This window comes from Lepisosteus oculatus, chromosome 7, assembly GCF_040954835.1.
Source record: "Lepisosteus oculatus isolate fLepOcu1 chromosome 7, fLepOcu1.hap2, whole genome shotgun sequence".
Lineage (NCBI taxonomy): Eukaryota > Metazoa > Chordata > Actinopteri > Semionotiformes > Lepisosteidae > Lepisosteus > Lepisosteus oculatus.
The window spans coordinates 55,714,279-55,739,807 of NC_090702.1; the positions used below are offsets into that span (position 1 = coordinate 55,714,279).

Sequence of the window (25,529 nt, forward strand, 5' to 3'; positions counted from 1 at the left end):
GTATTCGTGGCACAATGATTTATTACTCAGTATTAGCAGTGTATAAGGTCCTCAAGAGAAGCCTGTGTACTGGTCTAGCAGGGGTTGCTTAATTTTGCATATAACTGCATACCAAATAACACTGTGGTATAACCAACGGGCTAAATCAAAGAAAACATCAAGCTTTCCTTCTCTTTCCTTTTATTCCAAGATTAAGAATATACTTCAGGTACAAGGGACAATAAAAAATTAACAGCAGTTTTTGTCTTTGAGCTCCACAGTTACTCACTGAGGAAAGGAAAGCTCTTGAAAGTGAAAGCAGGAAGGGAAATGGTTTTGCTTCTGTTCAGACAACGCGCTGCCTGCGATGGTTTCAGAAAACAAAGCAAGGCATGAAGCACAGCCTGCCTTTGACAATCCAGTCAACAGTAAACAAGCGCCCTGCGCCAGGTGTACCTACAGCTGCGCACGCGAGCATCAGTGGAAACGTTCTGTTCTGCCTTGTCTGACTCGGGGAAACGTCGTGATACAGCTCAGCCTGCCAGGACACTGGCCCCTGCAGAGCTGAAGGCCAAGAGCTTTACAAAAAATGAAATCGCCAGTTCATCTGCTTTTTATACCCCCAAACCCCAGTCTGGAATCACTGAATGTAACGCGATGGCCCTTCAGCCTGGAGAGATGAGGATGGTGCCAGACTTTAGGCTCTACCTTCGCTCCTGAAGAGACCCACCCAGAAACCACCAGCCCCCACTTCCACAGCCTCGGAGCAGAAATGTCAAAAAGGCACAACCAGTCCTCTCTTGATTTACCAAGTCTTGTGGTTTTAGAAAGGAAGCAAATGACAAAATCCAGAGAGAAACTGTCTATTTGTGCACAACCACAAGAGGAAAATGTGGCGAAACATTCGAATTAGAAATGGCCCAGGATATAGACTACACTAAGAGCTCATTCAGTGCGTGCTTCCTAAGGGGGGAGAAATACTGTCTGAGGCTCCTCAGGCACATCAGCAGGTACCTGAAAACATGCATTAGCATCTTTAAGGCAGAAAGAAAACTGCGAGGTCTCCCAAGGGGCAGAACCCTCACTGGAGCGCAGGCTGGTGGGGTCAGCGCCCGGTCCAGCACGTCCCACAGCTGGCACAGCTGGAACAGCTCGGGCTCGGGCTTGCTGGGGCTCTCTGGGGGGAACGGCGCCTCCTGCAGGCAGGCGTGCAGCGACGTCAGCGAGAGAGGTGCTGTCTACAAGCCCTCCTCTCAGGCGGGTCATGGATCCGCCGCCGGGCGTGTGGGGCGAGTGCCCCGAGTGCCCACACCAATCGCGGCAGGGGAAGCTGAACCACCGGCACTTCCAGAGCGGGTGGAAATACACCAGAAACAGAACTGGAAAAAACAAATTCACCGGCCTGTCATCGGGGAGAAAGGTCGCGACAAAGGCAGACTTTGCTCTGGTTAGTCGCAACCTGAAGGATGCAGGAAGGAGCAGTGACCTTCGGCAGTATCTCCCACCATGCAGTTCTGTGCGCTGCCACGGGTGTCAATATCGGGCACACGCACAACGCAGCAGGCATGCTGGGTAGCTGCTGGACACAGTCCTTGTGTGCACTGCAGGCTCGCCAGCTCACAGAGTGGAGAGGAGTTCACATTCTCATGTCAGCAGATCACACTGAGAATTACTTTGTTTGCTGTAACCGACCACCTGAAATACTCACAGGTGTGCCTGATTAAAACATATAACGTTGTAGCATCAACCATAAACTGTATTCTGTCACTAAGGACCAACAAACAGCTCTGTTCGACAGCGTGACTGAGTCTCCAGTTAGCTCTCTAGACAAAGGAGCTTCTGTGTCAGAACACTTCTAGGATCCATTTCACAGAACATTTTTAAAATTACGCCCCGAATGGTCTGAAATGAAGTACACTACAGCTTTTAAAGTGGGTGTTATTTGGGAGTGATTTACAATCATTTCATTCAGAAACATAATGCACATTAAAGAGGACTGACCATATTTTACATTTCTGGTCGCTGTTCAAATGAGTTACGGTTTTGGTTTTAGCAAAATCTTTCAACTGCACACAGCTTTAGAATCTGACAGCACAGTGACACAAGACCAGCCCCAGTACGTGCTACAGTTCCCAGTGACGGCAACAGGAACAGCTCTGCAATCTTTTCACACACTGGTTATCTTCAGTCACACATCATTTTACTGCTGCAACCCATACTGTAGGGCTAGAAATGTTTAGGTGATGGGTAGTGGCAGCAAATAAGGTTAAAAAAGGTTTATTTTGCTCAACAAAATAAATGTTCAATAAGTGCAAGAAATCACACACATTTCTCTTACACGGAAAAGGAGAATAAATTCAGGCCAGCACCTCAAACGATGGGGTTTTTAAGAGCTCTTCACAGACGACATACTAATATTGTGTGCAAAAAGAATAACTAAAAATAAAATTCAGGTGGGTAGCTGCGTCAGCATGCGTAGGCTACAAAGGAATAAGCAAAAGGTTTATTCCATGCTGAAAAAAAGAAGAAAAAAAACAACGTTTCGGCCGTGGAGCCTTCTTCAGGTGTCACACCAATAAAAATAAAATTGATAGCTAAACAAAAATAAGCACTCACAACTCCAAACTTCCGCCTCACTGATCAAAGCCCAAATCCAGTGCTGTGCTGCAGGACTGTGCCCCACAGGGAAGAGGGACAAACAGTGTAACTGGGGTTTGCAGTTCTCAGTGCAGGCGAAGGTTCGAGGGGCTTAAACCAAAGGCAACTGCTACTACTCAACCCAAGTGAAAAGGAGGTCACCCTGGCACAGCAGGGAACATGTACAAGCATAAAATGAAGTATCAATAAGCTTAAGGTATGAACGCAGCCACACCTGGGTCAGTTACATGAGACTTCAGAAAATTAAATCAAATGTTAAGTGCTTAGAAACACATACTGCTTCACCCCCAACTTATGCTCTAACAACAGTGGTGGATTTAAAAATTAAGATAAACCTGACTTCCAAAAAACAGCTGAGTCTTACAGGCTCAACAACATTGACCTTCCCCTTCCTCAGATAATATATGCTAATCAGCTGCACTGCTGTATAAAAAGCCTCCACACTCTGAGTTGGTACTCCTAGGATGATTCTCCTCTGAGAACTAAAAAAACATTCACACTGAGGAAGACTACCGTGGCACCTAAAATCGGAACCACCCCACCCCCCAAAAGCCATCTGTAAAGAGAAACGCTGTAGAGCAGGTAACTGGGGCACCTCAGCCAGGTGTCCAGACCTTCACTCCAGAGAGCAGGTGAGCTTTCTGGCTCAGCCCCTGAATGCACCACACAAACCTGATCATTCCTGACAGGCAGAAGGAGAAACGGAAAAAAGCATCAAGAAGAAAACAGCACGCATGGCGGAGGCATGTCAAGAGACTCCAGATGAGCTGAATCAAACCCTGCCCAAGTCCGGCACAGCCTGCAGGACAGCTGCCACCTGCAGGACACCTGCAGGACACCTGCCACCTGCAGGACACCTGCAGGACACCTGCCACCTGCAGGACACCTGCAGGACACCTGCCACCTGCAGGACACCTGCTACCTGCCACCTGCAGGACACCTGCAGGACACCTGCAGGACACCTGCAGGACACCTGCCACCTGCAGGGCTGGAGAGCTGCCGAGGGGGGGCCTCACCCGTATGGTAGCCTTGTTGCAGAAGACCTTGCTGATGGCCAGCCAGGTGGGCAGGTCCAGCATGTTCTGCAGGACCTCCTCGTCCAGCTCCAGGTTGGTCAGCTGGCCCTCGCCCTTCAGGGTGCTCAGGTTGATCTTGTCGGGGGACAGGTTCTTGGCGAACCTGCGGCGGGAAGAGGAGACGAGAGCAGGGGTGACTCAGGGTGCCGCTGCCTCAGCCTTCACGCGAGCACCAGGAAACCCAGGAGAGAGAGAAAAAAACACTTTCATCCACAAACCCCGCCGTGGGGCGAAGAGATTTGGGTCGAGAGGTGTCTGAGGGGAGCATTCATCCTGGCAGGCGGCTTCAGAGTAAGCCCATAGGCGAACAGGAAGGGCAGCACAGTCTCGGAGAGGGCTGGCGTTTATGCCACAGACGTGCACTGGAACAGGTCCTCCTGGGGCGTCACTCCAGCACTGCCACGCAGGGGGAAGAGCAGGGAAGGGAGGCTGCTGGGAAAGTGAAATCGACCTCTCTTCAACACAACTTCATTAGCCAAGGTCAGTCTTCGACGAACGGTAAAAGCCTCTAAAACATTTTACTTTCCCACCAATAAAATCGGTTTTGTATGAAGGATTTGAAGCTGCTTCTCTCATAAGTTGTTTTCATGTCCAAATACGCGATTGCCTCTGGTGCTACTGATATAGTTGGGGCTGGCAGTGCTCGAGTTAACCAGCTTTACTGGTGGCCAACCCAAAGCGCCCTGTGCCGTATTTTTCTATTACAGCACGCAGAAGTACTCACAACGCAAAACCCCCAAAATAGCAAGAATCAAACAAAGCCCAGCCTTCAAATCACCTTATATGCAGGAACCTTAACAGCCAAAGTGGGTCCTTTCCTCTTTTCACTGGCTATAAAGCAGGGCTGTCCAATCTGGGCCCTTAAGGACAAGTGTTTCTGCAGGTGATCATTCCAGCTCAGTTCTTAATGACCTAAATCAGCTCATTAGTGGCTTAACTGGAGAAGAGTAATAGCTTCTCCCAGCTCAGGCACTGGCGCCACAGAAGACCTACAGGCACACCGGCACCCTGGGAGCAGGACTGGACAGCTTAGTCTTGAAATTATCAACGCCTTCAAGGAGTTTGAACCCAGGGTGCTATTTATAGGCTGCTGGGTGGTTTATCTGCTGAGACACTCTGCCCACAACGTATGTGATTTGTGTTACTGTTTGCACAAAGAAACCCTACTATAGATCACAGCTCATAGTACAGCACACTGGCACACTGTTGCCAAATCTGTGACCCAATTACTCATCTCATTCGTTAAGGTAAAATAAAGGCCATTCTCCTTGCATCTCTAGGCAACCATAACATCAAACAGCAACACCCTGAAAAATCAGGACAGTCGACATACTTGAGAAGAGGTTTCTGTAATGCTGGTGCCAGAACCTGCACTGTCTCACAATTAGCTATTGTGATATAAGAAGAGAAACCTCTCAACTCTAATCCAACAGTTTTGATTCTGGGCGCTGCACCATTAAGTGGAATATCAAGACAAATTTGAGCCCACTCTCGCCTTAATCATCCAACACCATATGAGAGAGGACAGATGTCTTTTATTACAAATGATCTTGTTCTCCTCGGTAAACAGCTCATTGTGGACAATACTACAGTGTTTCATGCAGGGAGTTTTCATTAACAGGAAATAGGACATAAAAAACACAAGTGTTTTCCATGCTGTTAAGAGTGTTTAAAAAAGGACGCTGCTGAATTAAAACAAAGTATCAAAACTTAAAATTGAGGGCACAGTAATGCTCACAAGAAGTACAAGTCTACCCACGGGCCAAACGCAATGCGCTAATCATGGCTGCTCAGTAGAGGTGATCTTACTGTATATTTGTAACACTGAATATTTTTCGTTTTACTCACAACTCGTTCAACAAAAGAAAAGAGCAAACAAAATGTGGAGGTGTTTTCAGACCATAATCAGGATGCTGATGAGGACACGTAACAAAAATATTTCAGTCCCCTCTCACGTGTTAAGGTGGAACACAGGAGTACACTATCACCACATCTGTGTTTTGATTTCTTTCAACACCATACAAACTGTCAATGACACTTGCCATTATGAATATACCGTCTGTAAAAGCAAGGTTTCCCGGAAAATCTGAGCTTCCCCACAAACAGAATTCTTTTACAGTCACTTCACTGTATTAGGAGCAAGACTGCACTCAAATACCAGCAGTGAGGAGGAGGAGGAGAGCTGTACTGCACCCTATACCCCCTGCAGTCCTACAGTCTACAGTCTGCAGACCTACAGACCTACTCTGCCTTCTCTCCTGGTCCACAGTACCTACCCTACAGCCAACAGTCTGCTCCACCCTCTCTCCTGGTCCACAGTACCTACCCTACAGCCAACAGTCTGCTCCACCCTCTCTCCTGGTCCACAGTACCTACCCTACAGCCAACAGTGTGCTCCACTCTCTCTCCTGGTCCACTGTACCTACCCTGCAGACCGACAGTCTGCTCCACCCTCTCTCCTGGTCCACAGTACCTACCCTACAGACCGACAGTCTGCTCCACCCTCTCTCCTGGTCCACAGTACCTACCCTGCAGACCGACAGTCTGCTCCACCCTCTCTCCTGGTCCACAGTGCCAGCAACAGATTTGAGTCATAACGAGGCAAATGGTTCTGTTACAGATCAAGTCTACAAAGTGCTTGTAAGCATGAGTTGGCAGTCTAAACAGATACATGGATGGCAACAGCAACTGAATTTGCACTAACTACCACCGGGCTAGATGCCCCAAATGACCTGCGCTCGCTCGTAATCACTTCCTATAACTGAAGGTTAACTGCAGACAGGGCTGAAAGGAAGAAAGCGCATAAAATCCCAGAATATCTGGGCTCTGGAATCCCAGAGGAATCAGCTGCTCCATCAGCCACACCACACACTTGAAGTTGAGGAGGCACTCTATTTATAGACGGAGGCTGGAAGGTTGCTATATCTTAGGATTTCTTCGGGATGAAAGTGTTCCATTTCCCAAGATATTTCTAGTAATATTTCCAGCAAGAACAAAACACGGCAGGACACACACACCGAGCACGAAACGCTGATTGTTAAGGCGTTCAGAGGCAACGTGAGGCCCACACAAGCACCAGTCCTCTTTCCCCTCAAACACCTGGGATTTCCTTTTCCACGTCACACACTCGGGATCTCCTTTTCCCAGCTTTTGGTCCGCAGGCAATCCGAAAAGGCTACCCAGTACTCATCGCGGCAAACCAAACAAAGGAGCAGGACCGGACACAAGTTGCAGACTCTTACCGCTGAGGCAGTATACCCTGTGCCCATTCCATCATATTCCTAAAGAAATATCTTCCAGACATGGAAGATCCCTTTGAAGATGCTCATGAGAAAAAACAGCTTCTGCTTGAGGTGTGCCCCCCACATATTTAGAGATCCTCAAAGAACTGCCAATAAAATCTTAATCCGGTTGTTCCAGAAGCTTGCATGGACTTAACCTTTAAATCTTACTAAAGCGTAATCTCACTCTTACTAAAAGAGCAACTTGCTCTAAAGCGGAACCCTATTAAAAGATCAGGGCAGTAATGAGCCATGCAGTCACGCCACGCCATCATGCTGCCATGTGTCGCAGTTGTCACAGGGTGGCATAGGGAAGCTGCTAACCACCAAGCCAGCGGACGGGCCTCCCTTGTTCGTGACCCCTCTCGCGTCCTGATGGAGATACAGAACTCCTCGCGGTCCTTGGACCCCCGCAGGGAGGCCGGCTAGCCATCTCGTCCCGAAGAGAGGCGAGGCGAGGCGAGGCGAGGCAGGTGGGTCTTGTCCGACACACGCGAAGCAGCAGGTCCCTTGTTTTTCCACCATCGGCGCCGAGACGCAGGACTTCCATTTTTGTGACAACTCAAATCAAGGTTAAAAGGTTCCGCCCACGTCACTGATGTCGGGCTCTCGGGTAAAGCGCTTGAATGTCTGACTTTAAACATTAAAGCCTCGAGTGCTAAAAATCAGCGTTCCCAAGCCCTTTATGATTCTATACACTACATTTAGAATATTTAGAATAAGCCTCTTTAGCTTTCAGAGGAGACAGGATGATGGATATTGATTGTGAAGGGCCAGTTTTATAATCACCTCCCTTATTTATGCAGCAAACTGTTGCAGCCAAAAGCAAGAGCGACCCGTCTCCATCCCAGTCATTTACATCATTGTGTCTGCACAGGTCCTGAGTCTGTAGACGGACACCGGTTCACCTAGTCTGGACGAGTCTCAGGGAGGGAGAAGGAAATGAGCCCACCAGAGAAAACCCACCTGGACGTGAGCAAAGCATGCAAATGCCAGCCCAGAATCGAACCCCGGACTATGAATCAAAATCGTGACCACCGCCCCATCTACAACTCCGATTTTACTGGACATCTTGTCACAACCCTCAACAATTGCAAACTACTGCAAGAGGCATACCATGCTGTATTTCAACCAGCGCTATCAGACACCCCCGACCGGTCCGGTCCCACAGCACACTGACGGTGGCGCCGTGCCGGGGGCTCGTGGAGGAGACTCTCACCACTCAGAGATCCCACCACAGACTGCAGGTCTGTTTCACTACAGCAGACCAGGGCACCTTCCTCTGGACAAAACCACTAACCTTCTCTGTTCACAGAGGATCACTTTATTGGCCATATACAATTTCTTGCATTAGGAATTTGTCTTTTCGCAGACCCCAGCTTGCTCTCCATGAGACACACAGACAGAGAGAGAAGCTGGGGGTCAGAGCACAGGGTCAGCCATTTATACAGCACCCCTGGAGCAGCTGGGGTTCAGGGTCTTGCTCAGGGGCCCCAACGGAGTGGGATTCCTCTGCCGGCTGCTGGATACGAACCGGCAACCTTCCAGCCACAGGCGCAGATCCTGAGCCACAGTGACACCGCTCCGCCCCACAGAAATGGCAGCCTGGAGATTTGCTGAGAACTTTGTTCCAGAGGCCATATTTGCAATCGTTTTCCACCAATTTAAACTGCTTCCTAGCTCACATAAGGTACATTACTGAATATTTGTTAATCAAGTTTTTTTTAAAGGGGAACTGCAGCGCTATTTTCATATTTTTGGAGTTAGAAAGAATCAGCATCGGTGAGGGCATTTCAAACCACAATGAAAGTAAAACGTACACAGTAACTTGCAAAGTTACATCACATCACAAAATAGACAACTTCCAGGAAAGCGCGGCGCCACGCTCTGTGATTCAGAACGAGGCAGCAACACTCCCAGTGGCATGCTGCAGCTGTATAACATTATAAACCCGCAGGCTTGGGAACACACCTCTTTCAGTCTAGAAATATTGCTGTCAATGTTTTCACAACAACAATGGATGTTTTGACAACAATACTACTCACTTGTTGACTCAGCATGCAGATCACATTGAGATATTTCTGAGGTGAAAAGGCTGCTACACAACATTACTCATTACAGCGACTAGTGAGCAGGAAGGGCTGCTTCAAGTCACAATTCATAGGAAAACATGGCGGCTTACAGTACTTTCACAAAGTTCACGATTGGTGCTTAATTCGAAATTTGTATTTTTTTTCTATAATGTCAATGAATCTATTTTGTTACTGAGAGTTAATAACCGGTCTGAGAAACTGGGACTGCAGATCCCCTTTAATTCACTAACAAAACCTGAAGAGCTCACTTCCTGCACACGTACTGTATGTGTCTATATTTCATACCCAGGCCGACGGGCTGCGGTGTCCGCACAGGTACAGAGGCATGTCCAACACCCACATAACACATCGCAGGGGGGAAATTTACTCCAATCTTTATTAGATTACAGCTTAGGTCTGTGACTATGAGGATAACCACTGACCAGATTAATTATGCTGGAAGACTGGCGATACTCTGAAGACTGAAAGCTGTTTTTCTTGCCATGTGCTACAATGAAATTCCTAGTGAGTTTTCTGTATGACGATATACAAATTGCTACTAATGAGAGTTATGGACATTGCTGGCTTTTCATGAAAACCTGAAATAGCCTGTTGACAGAAGAATGGAAGAAACAAGAGGATCTCTTCGGTCCATCTGGTCTGATTGGCAGTTAGTATCTGAAGGATCTGAGGACATCTCATCCAGATCTTTGCTGAAAGAAGCTGATGGGCACAGCCAGTTCAACCCAAGGCCACGCAGAGAGGACAGACCCTTCCCAAAGCACAGCACCGGCCCACGACACCACGAACACCGCCTGCGAGAGGAATGTCCACGCACAAAACAGGCCACTCACGGCACAACGCAGTCGAGAACCAGCTGCGCCTGAAAACACTGGTCGATATCATTCCCAGAAGGAGGATTCCAAATGAAGGCAGCCACATTTAGACCTCATATTCCTCTGAACGATCTAGAAAGTGTCTGGCTTCCATCCTGTGAGTAACTCGATACTGGTTCTGTGAGATCAGGACAGCTTCTAAGGGTTTTTTTATTTTCTGAAGTAAAAAGTTGTGCTCTGCATCCAACTTTAGGGCCCACCCTGTGTTCTGATTTCATGAACAAGGAGCAAGAGTCAATTTGGGGAACTCGGTACACAAACAGCACGATTTTCACTGCCAACCACACAGAGAACTAAGAGTGGCTAAACTGGAAGTCAGTTTGCCTACAACAAAAATTAGTATTTACCTCATCAAAACAAACCCAGATAATCAAACTTTTTTTGTGTGTGTGAGCTGGTTAGAATTTTGCCTCCATTCGGCACAGAAACAAGAAGAAGTCTTCAATTTCAGGGTCATGCATGATTCAAATTAAAAAATGACTAACTGTAAACTGCTTAAAGAAAACATCTTTCTGTAAAATCAACTTTCAAATTTAACTCAAGAATATTGAAATTTAATCTTACTACACTGTTTGTTATTCAAAGAAATAGGGAACTTTTTCCCCCCATTTTGTTTTATTCCTATTTCCTTATTTCATTGAGCACCCTGTCATTGTCAAGATACTGATATAAAGACTAACTCACAGTCAGAACTTCAGAGCACAGTCCTCAGCAAGACTGAGAGAGAGAGAGCATCACACTGCGCCAGACTCGCTTAAAAATTTATATACGTGAAACGGGGAAGGAATCAATAGCTCTGTACTCCTATCAGGTATCTGGAAACTCGAGCCCGCGGCCAATGTCTGCCAGACAGGTATAGCAACAGTGTCCGTTGTCAGTGCTCTGGCGGAAATCTCCACAGATCAGCCCAGGAGGAATTTACACAGGCTTGGAAACACCTTTGGGACACAAATAAAACAAGTGTGTGTTGTCAAAAAGATACCAACACAGCTTCACAACAATTAAAACACAGAGGAGGTCCTTCATATCTCTCTGAGGTAGTAGTGTCCCCCCTGCTGCAGATATACAGCATTACGTAAAAACATAGTGGTTATGAGAGGAGGCCATTCAGACCTTTTGCTAATTAGTTAATTGACCAGAGGATCTCAACTGGGCAGTTCTTGTGAGAAGCCAGGGTATGGGCTTCAGCCACATGGCTGGGCAGCTAGTTCCAGATTCCTGCAGGCGCTGCCCTGCGAGATCCCTGTGTCCTTCCCGGACCTCAACGCACTGCAATCCAGGAACACTGAGGAGCTTCTGCAGAGCCCCCGGAAACCTTTCAGAGTCTAGAGCGATTAACCACACAGTGCGATCTGCCCGGGAAACAAGACGCGAGAAGCTTTTTATAGCCATCGAACACTGCGAACATTGTCTCCTGCGTTCCATTCACACTGCATCTGTTCATTGGGTGTGGAAGACACCGATGGCTTCGTATGTTTGTGCGGCTCTATTAGGGGAAGCTGCTGGAGGGTCAGGGCAAACAATGCCCCACTGTGAGAGGACAGCAGCACAGCCCCCTCCTCGCGTCGGCCCGCCTGGGTCGCAGGGCGGGCGTGCAGCTCCACTGTGCAGAGGGCAGACAAACTGGAGATACGGGATCTTATCGGCTGTGGAGAGGCGCTGTCCAGCCGGTTTCACAAGCCTCTACAGAGGAGCAGCTCACGACTCCAGCAGCTCTCCCGCTCCTTGCAGGAATTCACAGGCCCCACGGGATCGGAACGAACTCTTCCCGGGCCGGAGCCGCCCAGGACTGGCCACTCCTGTTATACAGTACACAGGTACCGCTGGGCTGGGCGTAAAGGGCTCAGTGTCAGGACATGGCAACCGCCAGGTGTGGAGACGATCCCATGGGGAAGGGCAAACGATGAAACGTGACACCCCCTTACTGAGCTGAAGCGCTCAAACACTGAAGAACCCAGGTGACCCAGCACAGCCTCAGACAAGGCCCGTGGGCCAGTGAGCTTCTGCGAAACAGGGCCAGATTCGGAACAGCTCAAACGTCAGCTAGTCCACCACTACCCAGTCAATTCAGAGGGGAACAGTAGAAATGTCCCAGGCCTGTAAAACAACGCTGAACAAAATCAACTGGGAATCTTGTTCCTATTTTCAAAACAAACCCTGCTGCAAACACACAACAGGCTTGGAGTTGTGTGAAAATATGGATACTGAACATAAACAAGTACAGGAGAATGAGTGTGCATAAGTCTCAAGATTGCTGACAATACTTGTTGAAAAGTGTCGATAATACTTTGATATCTAAAAGTGTAGCCACTAACTACTTGAGCACAGAAATCCCAGCTATGGCCTTTTCCAGAAGTTCAAGGTCCAGGCTATGGAAAAAAAAGTATCACAGCAATCTGTTTCCAGCAGCCCTACAGACACCCTGAAGCTGAAACCTCAGGAAGCTGCAGTATAGTGTAAACGGAAATTTTAGTCAGGAGGGGAAGGTCAGGCTGAATACTCGGGCTGCCCTGCGAGACAGGCAATTACTGCAGCAAACCTCCGAAAAATGTTGGCGAGGAGCTTATCCTGCTCAAACGAACCACAATCTCAGAGAAGAGCTGGTGTTCCAGGTACCTGTCCTGCCTGTCAGGTGAGATAAACAAGTCTTGTGAAAGCAAAGCTCTTGACAAATAACCCTTGTGTACAAACCATTAGATAAGCCTGCCTGATCACAGACTTACAGCACACAGCAGCAGCCCAAGACGACCTGCAAACAGATTTGTTCGAACGTCTTCCTCCTCTTTCCACAGGCTGTGGAGGAAGCCCACCGCAGGGGGCTGATTTCATTCTGCTCGTTAGGTGCGGGTCCAGTCGCACAGCGTGCCACAGTGTGTCCTGCCACTCCACACAGGCGCCGGGGCCACTGTCACAAAGACGGGACGGCTCGTAAGTCAGGCAGGGAGACAGAGTCGCACTCGGCCTGCAGCCCTGCCAGTCGGGAACAAGCGGTATTCGACTGGTCTTGAAGCTTTCCCACCTTGCAGCACGATCTCGTCAGCTGAGCGGGGCCGGGCCCAGTCCGAGACCCCCGCCCGGTCAGACCTGCAGGTCTCATGCCTCTGTATGACAGGGTGCACTGCACTGTGGGAGGAGCCGCCCTTCAGATGAGATGTTTGGATGAGGGCCTGGCCGCTCGGTCACTGACCCGTGACTCCGTGGCACTGTACACAACAGCGCCGTTGATCCCAGTGTCCTGGGCTAGCACAACCTGACCTCCCTGAGGCTCCCCCCCCTCCGATTCAACAGCTTCTCCCGACGAGGCAGTTCCTCTCTCCTCCCCCTGGTCTGCAGTGCACTGGGGCAGCCGTGTGTCGCCCAGGTGGAGCTGCACGTCAGTGGAGGATGAAGAGGGTCTCGGGTCTGTTAAGCACTTTGGGTTCCATAAGGATGAAGAGTGCTATTTAAATATGGTGAATTATTAAACCATAAATTATTAAGTTCAGACACGCAAAAAAAAATCCTCCAGTTTATCTGAGACACCACAAGTCAACTTAAAATATGGAAGTGCTTTACTTAACAGACGCCTAAATACAGTCAAGTTTCGTTTTTGACCATTTTTCAGCTTCCTGAGAACTAAGGGAACTATGTTTTTTTCTATATCATAATGGTAATCCTGTGTTAGGACAGCCTGCTGAAACAACAGCACGACAATCTCAATCCACTCGAACCCCCGATGACACCAGTACTGCTCACACCTACAGCAGTGCCTCCCGGCTCACAGTCAAGAACCGCTCGTCTCCAGACAGGCCGAAAACAACACCCAGCTCGCATGTCAACCAACAGCAGCCCAGAGACCCGGGGCACCAGCAGAAGATATTCCACAGAAAACAGTGGAAAGAAAATCGATTGCTCTATATTTAGACCAGATCATAAATCCAGACACAATGAAATTGGCCCCAGGTGTTTACGGAAGTCGAACCAGAAAACGATCAGACTGCTTTCCTGTCACTGTGCGACTGTCGCAGCCCATACCAGGAACAACCCACGCTTGTCGTAAGCCCTTGAGTTTCTCCATGAGCACAGGCAGCGGCACTGGACGCTTTGCTGCCCACTGTGAAATCTTTCAGAGCTGCGGGCAAGTCTCCATCACGAAGCAGCCTGTCTGAGGAGCTGCCGGCACCCGGCCTGGCAGGGTCACACCTCTCCAGTATTACCACTGTACTGGGCTGCCAGGCGGAAAAGATTAAATGAACCACCATTACGTCTAATTAGAAACACCAAAGGAAGAAAAAGCTCTTGAACGCAGAGTCTGAAATGTCAAACATGAACAGGTCCCTCTCCATGCGAGATGGAATCTAATTAGAGTATTGACTAACCAAGCTGCACGTTTCCTGCTGCAGAATAACTCCCTCAATATGGTGGGGGTGTGAGGAAGTCTTGCTGTAAGCATCAGAGATTAAGAGGAGGAGAAAGACCCATCTAGTGAAACTCAAGACAACGTTACAAACTCAGACTTACTTACGGCAAGACCCTGACTTCTTTCAAGAAACAGCTGGGATCCCTGGATCATTAAACTACTTGCTAACAAATGGGTCAGACTGACCTCTCCTTATTTGTAACCGTTATTATCTTCTCGAGGATACGTGTTTTGCTGTCCATTTCTAACCTTTATTCAGCACAGCTGAGGAAATCTCGCGATACCTATCCGCGTGCCGACGGGACACTGCCTGGAACAGGATTACAGGAATTACCTATGGTCGCTGGGAGTGTTACACTGGGCCGACTGAGTGGGATGTGGTCTGGAGGAATAAAAGTTGCCAGGAGATGTGAAACAAGGGTCTTATGTTCTTAAGGTCAAGAACACTTTACCAACAACAGCCAACAGCTTCAAAGCCTTTGTTCCCAAGTGGTGTTCTGACAGGGCTAATCTGAATCCCAGAAAAAACACCCTCAATAAACACCCCAACTAACCGCGAATAACACAGCTCTCCCTGCAACAGCTGGGACAAAGTGCAGGGCCACATAGAGAAAGGAGGATAAAGACAAGTCTGAACCAGGAAACTCAGGCAGGCCACATTTCCCTGAGCTCATGCCTGCGTCCCTGACTTCAGGATTTGAACCCTCCACACAAGCCTGCCGTTTCCTGCTCGCTGCCAGAGACGTCCCTTGAAGCACTACAGGACACACTTCTCCTCCAGGGCTGCGGAGCGCAGGGACTCGCTCTTGGATTGTGTGTCATTATCCGAGACCCCAGAGAGCCCCGCTGGCACTGCCAGCTTCAGCACCCCCCCTGGAGGACTCGACCGGTCCGGGGAGCAAGCTGTTCAATCGACAGCAGCTCCATGCCCCAGTCCGGGTGACGCACGCCTGCGGGTTTACCTTCCAGGCTTAACAATCACAGCCATGTGAACTGTTTGCTGCCAGCTCTAAAACATGTTAAGAGCTTGAACTCGTTGTATTTTGTGAGTGCAATAAAATCCAACACTTGTGACTAGAAACAAAATGCAAATATCGCAATGAGGCAGCATCTTAAGCTGGAGTCACACTGCAGGACTCCGCACGGCTTCTAGTCGGAGAGCACGTCAAATTGAACGACTGCAGTTGCTGAATCCCGCTGCCTTTTCTGTCCTAGAGGCGGTCAAATGAGATGACTAGGAATCGCAGGGGGTGACTCATTACACGCCGGGCAGCAGGACAGACAGCAGGCAGCGGTCCCGAGTGCACTGCTGGACTTCGTGAGAGGGCAGCTCCTTCAACGCCTGCACTTCCTACCGGGGGGAAAACCCAGGACGCCCCGCGCCTCTCTGGGCGCCGCTCCGCAGAAGCCCTTATCTGCTCCGATTCCGGCTCCATTCCCAGCCTCCGGCGGTCTGGTCACAGGCTCTGTGACTCAGCAGCTCCCTTCCTCCCCCTGCCCGGGCCACGCCGGGGCGCTCTGCGTGGGACAGGTCAACGGGAGAACAACGCCATGACGGTCACGCTCTCCGGAAAGGCCAGCACTGGGACCTACGAGTGTCTCCGTTTCCGTAGCAACAGGCACCTGTCCCGTGGGAACTGCAACACTGCTCTCTCATCCTATCCAGTCCACAGGGCTGAGCCCAGGACAGCGAGCTGACACAGGCTGGGCAGGCTCGGCTCCCACACGGCTGCTGCTCAGCGGTACGGCTCAGTAAAAGGTCCTCTTACATGCCTGCTTAACAAGTCATCCATCTCGTCTCCTTAGTGTCTCGCCATCACACACACACACACTCACGCTGCAGTTTATTTTTAAAACACAACTACGTGGAAAACAAGAAGAGCCCGTGGTCAACAGGAGGCACCAGAGCCCAGAGCTCAGAAAGTCAGCCTCCCCGCTCATCCCGCACACGCAGTCGGCTCGCCCGTGGGTGCCCGCCTGCACGGGGGGACACGCCTGCTGCAGCTGGGGTCACGGGAGAAAGCGACCAGGGGGACCTCTCCCACGGACACCACGGCCAGAAGGCGCCCCCCGTCCCCCAGGACGAAGAGAAGTCACCTTTACGCGCAGCCAGGCGTGAAAAAGACCGAGCGCCGGCACGGCCGCCTCCCCTGCACCGGGGCTGCCCACGCAGCACGGCTGTGGACTGTGCCCGGGTGGACCGCAAACGAGGACTGCTTTTGTGTGCGCCCGTGGGGGGATCACAACAAGAGAAAAAACACAACAAGATTTTCAGGGGGCACTGTGTGATCGCAGATAACGCCGGAGCTCAGCCCCACGCACGCACACACACACAGACACACAAACACACACACAGGGGCGAGCGGAAAATGTGGACGAAACCCCCAAATGGAGAAGCGCCACCTCCGGTCTTGTCACACGCAGCCCCGGGCCGGCTGACCCCACCGCCCTCCGCCTCGCTACCGTCAGGGGTCCGAGGCGCGGACACTGTCACGGACCACTACACGCCACGAAGACGACGGCACCCCACGCACACCCCGGGGACCGCGGGGGTGAATCACGCCGCACAGGCTCGGCCTGCTCACGCCGCCCGGACCCCTGACCTGGAGAGATGTTTGAGGATCTGTTTTTTGATGAGTCCCGCCATGACCGCCTCCCCTTCGGCGACGCGTCCCGGCGATTAATTCTTTTTTTTTTTTCTTTTTACAAGGTGAGCTCCGCGGCCGGTGTCATCGCTGAGACAGGGCTCGCCGACTCCTATTCCTCCCTCGGAGAGAGAGAGAGGAAAAAAAAAACACCAACAACAACAACAACTAAAAAAAAAAGAAGAAGAAGAAGAAGAAATCCGCTCCCGTCCTTCCCTGGCAGCGCGTCCTTACTGACGGCACGACACCCGCCGCCGCTCTCCGTGAGGCCCCATCCCTCCTCCCCGCTGCTACACCGCCACCTGGGCACCGGGCCTGCGCCGCAGACGCGTCCCTGCCCCCGCCTGAGCCGGCGCGAATCGGAGCCGTGGCCCCGCCTCCGCGCACACGGCCGCCCCCTGCCGGCGCGGAGTGCCAGCGCCGGCCCGGCCTGCGCACCACGCTGGCGGGCGGGGGAGCCGGGCAGCCGGGGTTTGTCTGAAGCGGGGCAGGCCTCGCCCTCGTCTCCTTGTTCCCCTTCCCAGCCGGCTGGGCTGTCCCCACCCCCTCCCTATTTACTGTGTATGATTTCAGCAATAACAACTTGGTGTAAAGATAAGAGCAGTTACTGTTATCGTTCAGTTCTCCATCGGTCCGCTTGTCTTTAAGACCTCTTACAGCAGAGTGTACAACAACTACTACTTATAATAATAATAATAACAACAACAACAACAACAACCATAACTTTACACAGATTGTGCTAAACCCCCACTACAGAAAAATCCAAGTCAAGTGGTTTTAGCGACCCGCAATGGCTTGGTTTTCAAACACTGTCAGTTCACCAGCAGAGACTCACAGTCTCCCTTCGCACGGAGCAGAACGCCATAAAAATCCCTTTCTATTGCATCCATGTGATATCTGTGGGATACTGCGAGGGGCAGGCCAGCGGAACATTGTTCCTGCTCATTAGATACCCTTCAGACACTCCATCCACCTCCCAGCAGGTCCGACAGACAATCATAGCTCCCTAATAAAACCCTGAGAGAGGTTACAACCGAGTCTGGACCAAACCCTGATTAGCCCGATTGGAAGCTAATCGATCCAAGAATCTCTTCCAGCTGTTTCCAGCACGAAGCGAAAGTACCGGCTTTGAGCACATGGCTGGGTAGCTTCTTCCAGACCCCCACCACTCTTTGTGTAAAGACGTGCCTTCATGTTTTAAATGCACTTCCACATCGTTTCGGCTCATGTCCTCTGGACCGTTTTTTTTTTTTTTTTTTTTTTTGGTGCTGATACCGAAGTCCGCTGTGAGGACTTTGTCGGTACCTTAGAGAATTCTGAATATGTGGGGGTTGTCTCCTGTCACCACCAACATATCAGCGTGGGTAGAAATCCAATTCCACATTGAGTTCACTGTACAGCAGTACCCACAACAACTTCCTGTCGATACTGATGGAATATCTCATACACCAGGTCTTGTCAAGGCTTGTAACAACCACTCTAAGTCGAAAGAACGGATGCTCGGGTGTCAGATCAAATTAATACTCTTAAATGGCTTAACATCTGACTTGGCATCTAACGCCAACTGTATCAGGCGTTATCAGAGTCAGGTCTGTACCACTGAGCAGGGCTGCAGTGTGCCTGTTCCCCAGGTGAGTAACAATGATCACCTTAACAATTAAAAAGCACGAGAGTGGAGCAGGTGAGGCTGTACTGCCCCCGAATCCTGGGGGATAGTGCGCTGCGAGTCATGTGAGTTCACGCACACTGGCAATGACATCATCTTCACAGGAATGCTGGGAATGACATCATCTTCACAGCGGTGTGAAGTGTGATGTCGAAGCGTCATCAAAGTGTGCCGTATTAACCCTTAACAGCTTTGACCAAGATTCCACAGCGAAAGGAAACCAGTAAACCAGGTGGATTTATTTTCAGTATCTTGGGAAAGCACCTGACAAAACCATTGCTTGGATGGGATAATGTACAGTATATAATAATGGAAAAACGTATCACTTTCCTCTGTGTCTCCTGCTTGAGGCCATTTTCTGCCACTGCCTCTATGTCTGGCTGCCCCTGCACTAATCAATCTCATCGTGTTATGTTGAGAGCGTACAGTGAATTTCCCCAAATGGGACAATCACATTTGAATTGAATGGAATAAAGTGCTAAATACTGTGTTTCTCTTTTTTAATTTAATGTATACTCTAGTATGCGCCATTTAGTACTCGTTTTTAACAAGGTTCCCTTCATACAAGTAATGATTTATTCTGAGCATCCTTATTTTACATGTACAAGATTTTAAATTATTTTCTTTATATGTAGTACTTAGAGGGTTGTAGTAGTTCAAGTAGGGGGCTGTGTCAGCATGCATAGGCTGCAAAGGAACAGGTAAAGGTTTATTCCCTGCTGAAAGGAAAAGAAAAGAGACAACATTTTGCCCGTGGAGCCTCCAGACAAAACGTTGTGCCTTTTTTTTCCAGCCCGGAATAAACCTTTACTTGTATTTGGAGGGTAGCCAAATGCCTCTCAGTGTTACAGGCAGTTTGATTCTTACTTACTTCCAGTCTCTTGGACTTAAAACATTTTTATGATTCAATTCTTTGAGTCATTTCAATTTTAATTCAAGGAGCAAAAACTCGATTGGTCCACCCACCTCAGAGCCTGAATACACCCTCAGTGAGCTGATAAACACTAAGGGAGTTGACATACAGGCTGACAAAAATTAATTGGTTTAGTCATAGGTCCTGAGTAAACAAGCCATTAAACACATATCGACAGAATCAGCTGTTAAAGAAGCCGACAGCAGCCCAGAGTGCAGACCAGGACATTTCACAGGGCTGTAGCAAAGTATCTGTGATAAAATTGAGCAGATCACAGACATGAGACCTTCTACTGCTTGTACTGTTTTGCACGAGACCGAATATTGTATTACTGGTAGATATTACTTCATTCTCTCAATCAGAATGTGTTCTCCTGCACTACATGAATGATGAATTACAACAGAGAACTCACTGTGTGAAGACATGAATCATTGCAGGCTTTCTGAGCATATTTATTGCAGTCACATACTGTATGAGAGCTGATGAAACGGGCACCTTCTATGTGCACAGTAATTTCTAGCTTTGTTGGGTTGTACACTCAGTTCAAAATGGATTGAATTGATTCTTTTTTTGCCATCAATACCCCATAATGACAAAGCGAAAACACGTTTTTTAGGAATTTTTTGCAAATTTATTAAAAATAAAACCTGAAAACTGACCAGTTTCCCAGTCCCTGCCACTGAGAAGCATCCCCACAGCACGATGCTGCCACCACCATGCTTCACCGTAGGGATGGGATTAGCCGGGTGATGAGCAGCTGATTTTCATCAGACATGGCGTTCGGCACTCAGGCCAAAAAGTTCCATTTGTCTCATCAGACCAGAGAATCTTTGTCCTCATGCTCTCAGAGTCCTTTAGGTGCCATTTGGCAAACTCCAGGCGGGCTGTCACATGCCTTTTACTCAGGAGTGGCTTCAGTCCAGCCACTGACCAGCTACCCCACAGTCTGGTACGGCAGCTGCACCGCATCCAACCACAAGGCCCTGCAGAGGGGGGTCAGAGCTGCCCAACACCTCATCCGCAGTGCCTTACCACCCATCCGGGGAATCGGACCAGCTGTCCGGAAAAAGCCACCAAAATTATGACCGTCCCCACTCACCCCAGTCACAACTTGTTTGCCCCTCACCATCTGGTAGAAGGTTCTGGATGATCCAGTCGCACACAACAAGTCTCCGAAATAGCTTCTTCCCCAGAGCCGTCAAACTGGTGACCCCCCCACTCCCACCCACCAAACTATGAGCTCTCCTCACTTCTTCCTGTACTCCTACACCACTACGTGCACCATACAGTACCTCCAACAACTGAATGTAAGACAGACTGGAACATAAAACTTTACTTGATTGAGTTGTTCAATTTGATAATGCTGTATTATTTTGCACCGTTTGCTCCGTTTGTGTACTTTTGCACGGTTTTTTAACAGATATGGGTACTGTCATACTGGTACCATACTCATTGTTTACATTGTTATTGCATTTTCTGTCTATTGTCTTGTCTGCTGTCCTGTATATACTGCACCTGAGAGACTAATGAGAAACACTTTTCATTATACTACGCACCTGTGTAAGTATAATGACAAAGGTGAATTGAATTGAGACCTAATTGATGGCGGGCTGCAGAGATGGTTGTCCTTCCGCCAGCTTCTCCCATCTTTACACAGCAACTCTGAAGCTCTGTTAGAGTGGCCATTGGGTTCTTGGTCACCTCCCTGACCAAGGCCCCTCTTGCCCGAATACCCCATTTGGCTGGACGGCCAGCTCTAGGATGAGTCTTGGTGGTTCCAGACTTCTTCCATTTGACAATGACGGAGGCCACTGTGTTCCTGGGAACCTTCAATGCATTTCCAATTTTTTAATACCCTTTTCCAGATCTATGCATTGACACAATCCTATCTCAGAGATCTCCGGAGAGTTCCTTGGACTCCATGGCTTGGTTTGTACTCTGCCATGCACTGTGAGCCGTGGGGCCTTCTAAAGACAGGGGTGCGCCTTTCTAAAGCATGTCCAATCGAGTGGATTTGCCACAGGTGGACTACAGTCAAGTTCTAGAGACATCTCAAAGACGATCAAAAGAAATTTGGAGTGTCAGAGTAAAGTTACTTATGTAAATGAGAGATTTCAGTCTTTTATTTTTAATGAATTTGCAAAGTTGTGGACTCTACAACACAAAAAAAGTGTGGAAAAAGTGGAGGGGTCTGAATTCTTTCTGAAGGCGCTGCAAGTAGAATTCAGTGTTTTTTGGTACAGTTTGTACAAGGCCACCTCCCCATCGGTGATGACCGCATTCTGTAATGAAGCGCCTGCAATGCTCATTTCAGCACTCTTTTGTTTGTTTGGGACTGTGTGGTGTGAATGTTCAGTATCTTCATGCATTTTTACTCTGAGGCTAAAGGCTTACATACACTGCCGTTTAAATATCGAAGCTCAATAAAACTTGTGCACAGGCTCATGTCTTCTGTGCGGATGGACTAATTATTACCAACAATAACCGGCAATAGGGCTGCATGCTGTCGCAGTGGTTAACATTGGTGCCTCGCAGTGCTGGGGCCCTGCATTCGATTCTAGGCCTGGGGTGCTGTCTGTGTGGAGTTTGCATGTGCTCACCATGTTCGCATGGGTTTCCTCTGGGTGCTCCAGTTTCCTCCCACAGCCCAAAGACATGCTGGTGGTTTAGTTAATTGGCTTCTAGGTAAATTGGCCTTGGTGTGTATACGTCTGTGTCTGTCTGCCATGTGACTGTCTGGCTTCCTGTCCAGGGTGTACCCTGCCTTGAACCTGCTGCTTGCCAGGATAGGTTCCAGTGTCCCCTGTACTGGATAAAGTGGTAAGAAAATGGATGGATTTTATGTATGACCTCTGTTAATAAACATTGGAAAAGCAAGACGTCAGTACATACAGTGATATGGATATACTGTAAGTAACTGGTGTGCTGTATTGTAGGCAGTCATTTCCAATACTGACAGCAAATCCTATTTATGAGTGTGATTCTTGAATGTTTGAACACAATAAACATCAGAGTTAAAAAATAAAATAAATCTTGCTTCGTCTTAATATTAACAATGTGCAATTTCTTACTGTCATAACACCCTCTGCTGGCAATGACAAAAGCTCACAGACCCCGGTCAGATGAAAACAAAGAGGGGCTCAGTCGTGGGAAATCCTGATGGCAACAGAACTGTGGATAAAGACAATGAAAAAGCGCCAAACACCGCAAACCCCCGAAGGTGCCGCAGAGCCGAGGCAGAAATCAAACGCTGACGCATAATATTCCCAATATCTGCATTTCTAAACTGAGAACGAGAGCAAATGAGAAGTTTGAATCTGTGGGTTCACACGTGAAGGTATAATAGTGGCAACATGTCTAGATATCGCCCAATACAAATAGGGTTTGCAGTGAGGAATGGCTACAGATCAAACAGAGAGAGATTTCTGACCAAACCATTACGCCAAGATGAAAGGTTCAGAACGGCAGGGAGGTATCACTCTGATACTGTCGTAGCTAAAACTCCATTTATCACTGCATTTTGCTTTGGTCTTTGTGCAAAGCTTGTTTCATATAGGTGTAAGAATGACATGATTCATAGAGAAACCTGATGTTTACGTTCGGGGAAAAACAAAGCCCTGAATCACCCTACCCACAGCTTGGTATGAAACTAACACGATTACTCTACCAGCACAAGCCTTCCCCACAGCATGAATGAGGAGTGTCAAAAATGTGCCAGCAGCCATATCGCCCTGCATATCTCCAATATCAATTCTCATCATTGTTCAGTGATCTGTATTCTCTATTCTCACTGAGAGCTGGTGTGTGGGGAGTGTACTGGTGCACTCTGGCTGCCATCACATCATCCAGGTGGGGCTGCACACTGGTGGCGGTGGAGGGGATCCCCATGAACCGTAAAGCACTTTGAGTAGAGTATCCAGAAAAGCACTATATAAGGGTAGGGAATTATTACTATTATTAAATTGCTACGCAGCACTCTGCACTCCGGAATCTCAGCAAGCTGCTCTAGGCTCCTGTTAAACAGCACCCCCTGCTGGACGTATAATTACAGCAGTACCCATGTGTCTTCTCAAATCGAAATTACAGCTCTCATTTATTCAGACAGACCTGGAGAGACGATGCAATATATGCACTACATTTATTTGGGGTCAATATTGAACAAGAGATTGATACATAAACAAATTACAAGCAACACATTCCTACAGACTTTTTCAAGCGACCCCTATATTCCTAAAGTCACGATAGTTGGTTTGATGAATTGAGTGTGAGGCTAGCTTTCAAAAAGGGCCGGACATTTCCTGTCTCTGACGGTGACACTGGCAGATGAACTTACAATTGAAATACTCGGTTAAAGTGCTGAATCTCAGCTCAGCAAGAAATAAGCTAAATTTCATGTGACCCGAGGTAAGATGGCCGCTTGAGTTTGAGATCCGCTCCACCTTTTCTTTATTTTATGAAAACTTATCCGTTTCATTTTTCCAATTAATAGTTTCACCACCGATACATTTTTCTAACATGTCAGAGACGCAGGAGGTGCAAGATTTTCCAGTTTTTTTTTTCCAGCGCACAGGAGTACCTCACAGAAAAGAGAACAGAAGGACAAAACGTCGCTGAGGAAAGCCCATCGCCACCTGCCACCCAAACGGACCCAGTGCTCGCCGAGATCAGGGCCGTCGGTTCACGTCTAGACACGTTTATCGACGGTCGACTCGACTCAATTGCTGTTTCAGTCAGCTCAGTGCACGGGTCCCCCACTCATTTAACAGAGCGAATTAGCGCTTCCGAGGCGATGGGCGGCGGGAGCCGAAAATGGGATCTCCACGATCGCAGACCAGGTGAATAATTGCAAACGGCAGATCGAGAAGATGCCAAATAAAACTGATGATCTGGAAAACAGGGGGTCGGCGTAAAAAAAAACATGAAAACGCTGGGCCTGCCGGAGAGCTCGGGCGGCTCTACACCACTCCTCACATTCCTCCAGTCAGTGCTACCGAAATGGCTAGATTTTCCCTCGGACAAAATTACAGACATTGGACGGGCCCGCAGATGTCCCGGTCCCGGTCCCGGTCCCGGTCCCGATGACCGGCCTGGATCTGTACAATTCCTGGTAGCTCTAGAGGAATGTCAAAGTTATTAAAAGTAGTCACCAGGTGTTACTGAATCTCATTTAATTGCAATTACTGAATCTCATTTAATTGATTAACGGTCTTGATTGTTTCCCTCTCATACCTTTAGGTTTGGGGAACATGTTATCAAAGTTATATAGTGTGCTTGTTAATAATTGTAGATCATCATACATACCACTGAAAACTACCTGGTATTGAGACTCGGGACATTCATTTACTGAGGAATAGTGGCTGACAATCTGTGAGAAGCAGTATCCAAAATGCACCTCTATTACCATACAAGAGCTCCATTTCAGATTTCTCAATAAATTGTATTTAACCCCAGTCCGTCTGCACAAGATATACCCAGGTAGATCGAATCAGTGTTTTAAGTGCCACTCTCATATATTTTCATCTCTTCTGGCAGTGTGAACAAATTAAACACTACTGGAGTAATGTGCACTCTGTCATTGAAGATATTTTTGGTATACAGTACATTTCACTATGTCTACAGACCTCTATCTTCTACATAGCGATTATACTGTTAAATTTGCTAAAGTCTCAGAGTGTTTATTTTCTATGTTGGTTCATTTTGCGAAGAAATGTATATTGCTACTATGGTCTGTCTCCAAGATGCCGACGGTTGAAATGTGGCTTTCTCAGGTACAGTAGCAACATTTTTACCTCTAGAAAAACTAACATTTGATCTCCATTCAAGACCTGAACATTTCCGGAAGATCTGGTCACCTTACATGGAAAATCATCAATTCTATTGTAACTTTTTTTTCCCCAGTAGTATTTTGGAATTGGAGGGCTATACAGTGCCGTTCCCATATGCC

General features: G+C 48.5%; 1 protein-coding gene across 2 annotated transcripts in view; it reads right to left on the reverse strand.

Moving 5' to 3' along the window:
• The window catches only part of bltp3b (bridge-like lipid transfer protein family member 3B), a 55,956-nt gene extending 38,585 nt beyond the window's left edge, over positions 1-17,371 (reverse strand). The window contains exons 1-2 of one of the 2 annotated variants that reach the window (XM_069192834.1): positions 16,965-17,371; positions 3,654-3,816 (exon numbers count right to left, since the gene is read on the reverse strand). In XM_069192834.1, the coding sequence (XP_069048935.1) occupies positions 3,654-3,816; positions 16,965-17,008 (207 nt within the window). In that variant the 5' untranslated portion in view covers positions 17,009-17,371. The remainder of the gene's footprint in view (positions 1-3,653; positions 3,817-16,964) is intronic. The other variant, XM_069192835.1, reaches the window with a different exon arrangement.
• Positions 17,372-25,529: the final 8,158 nt, after the last annotated feature.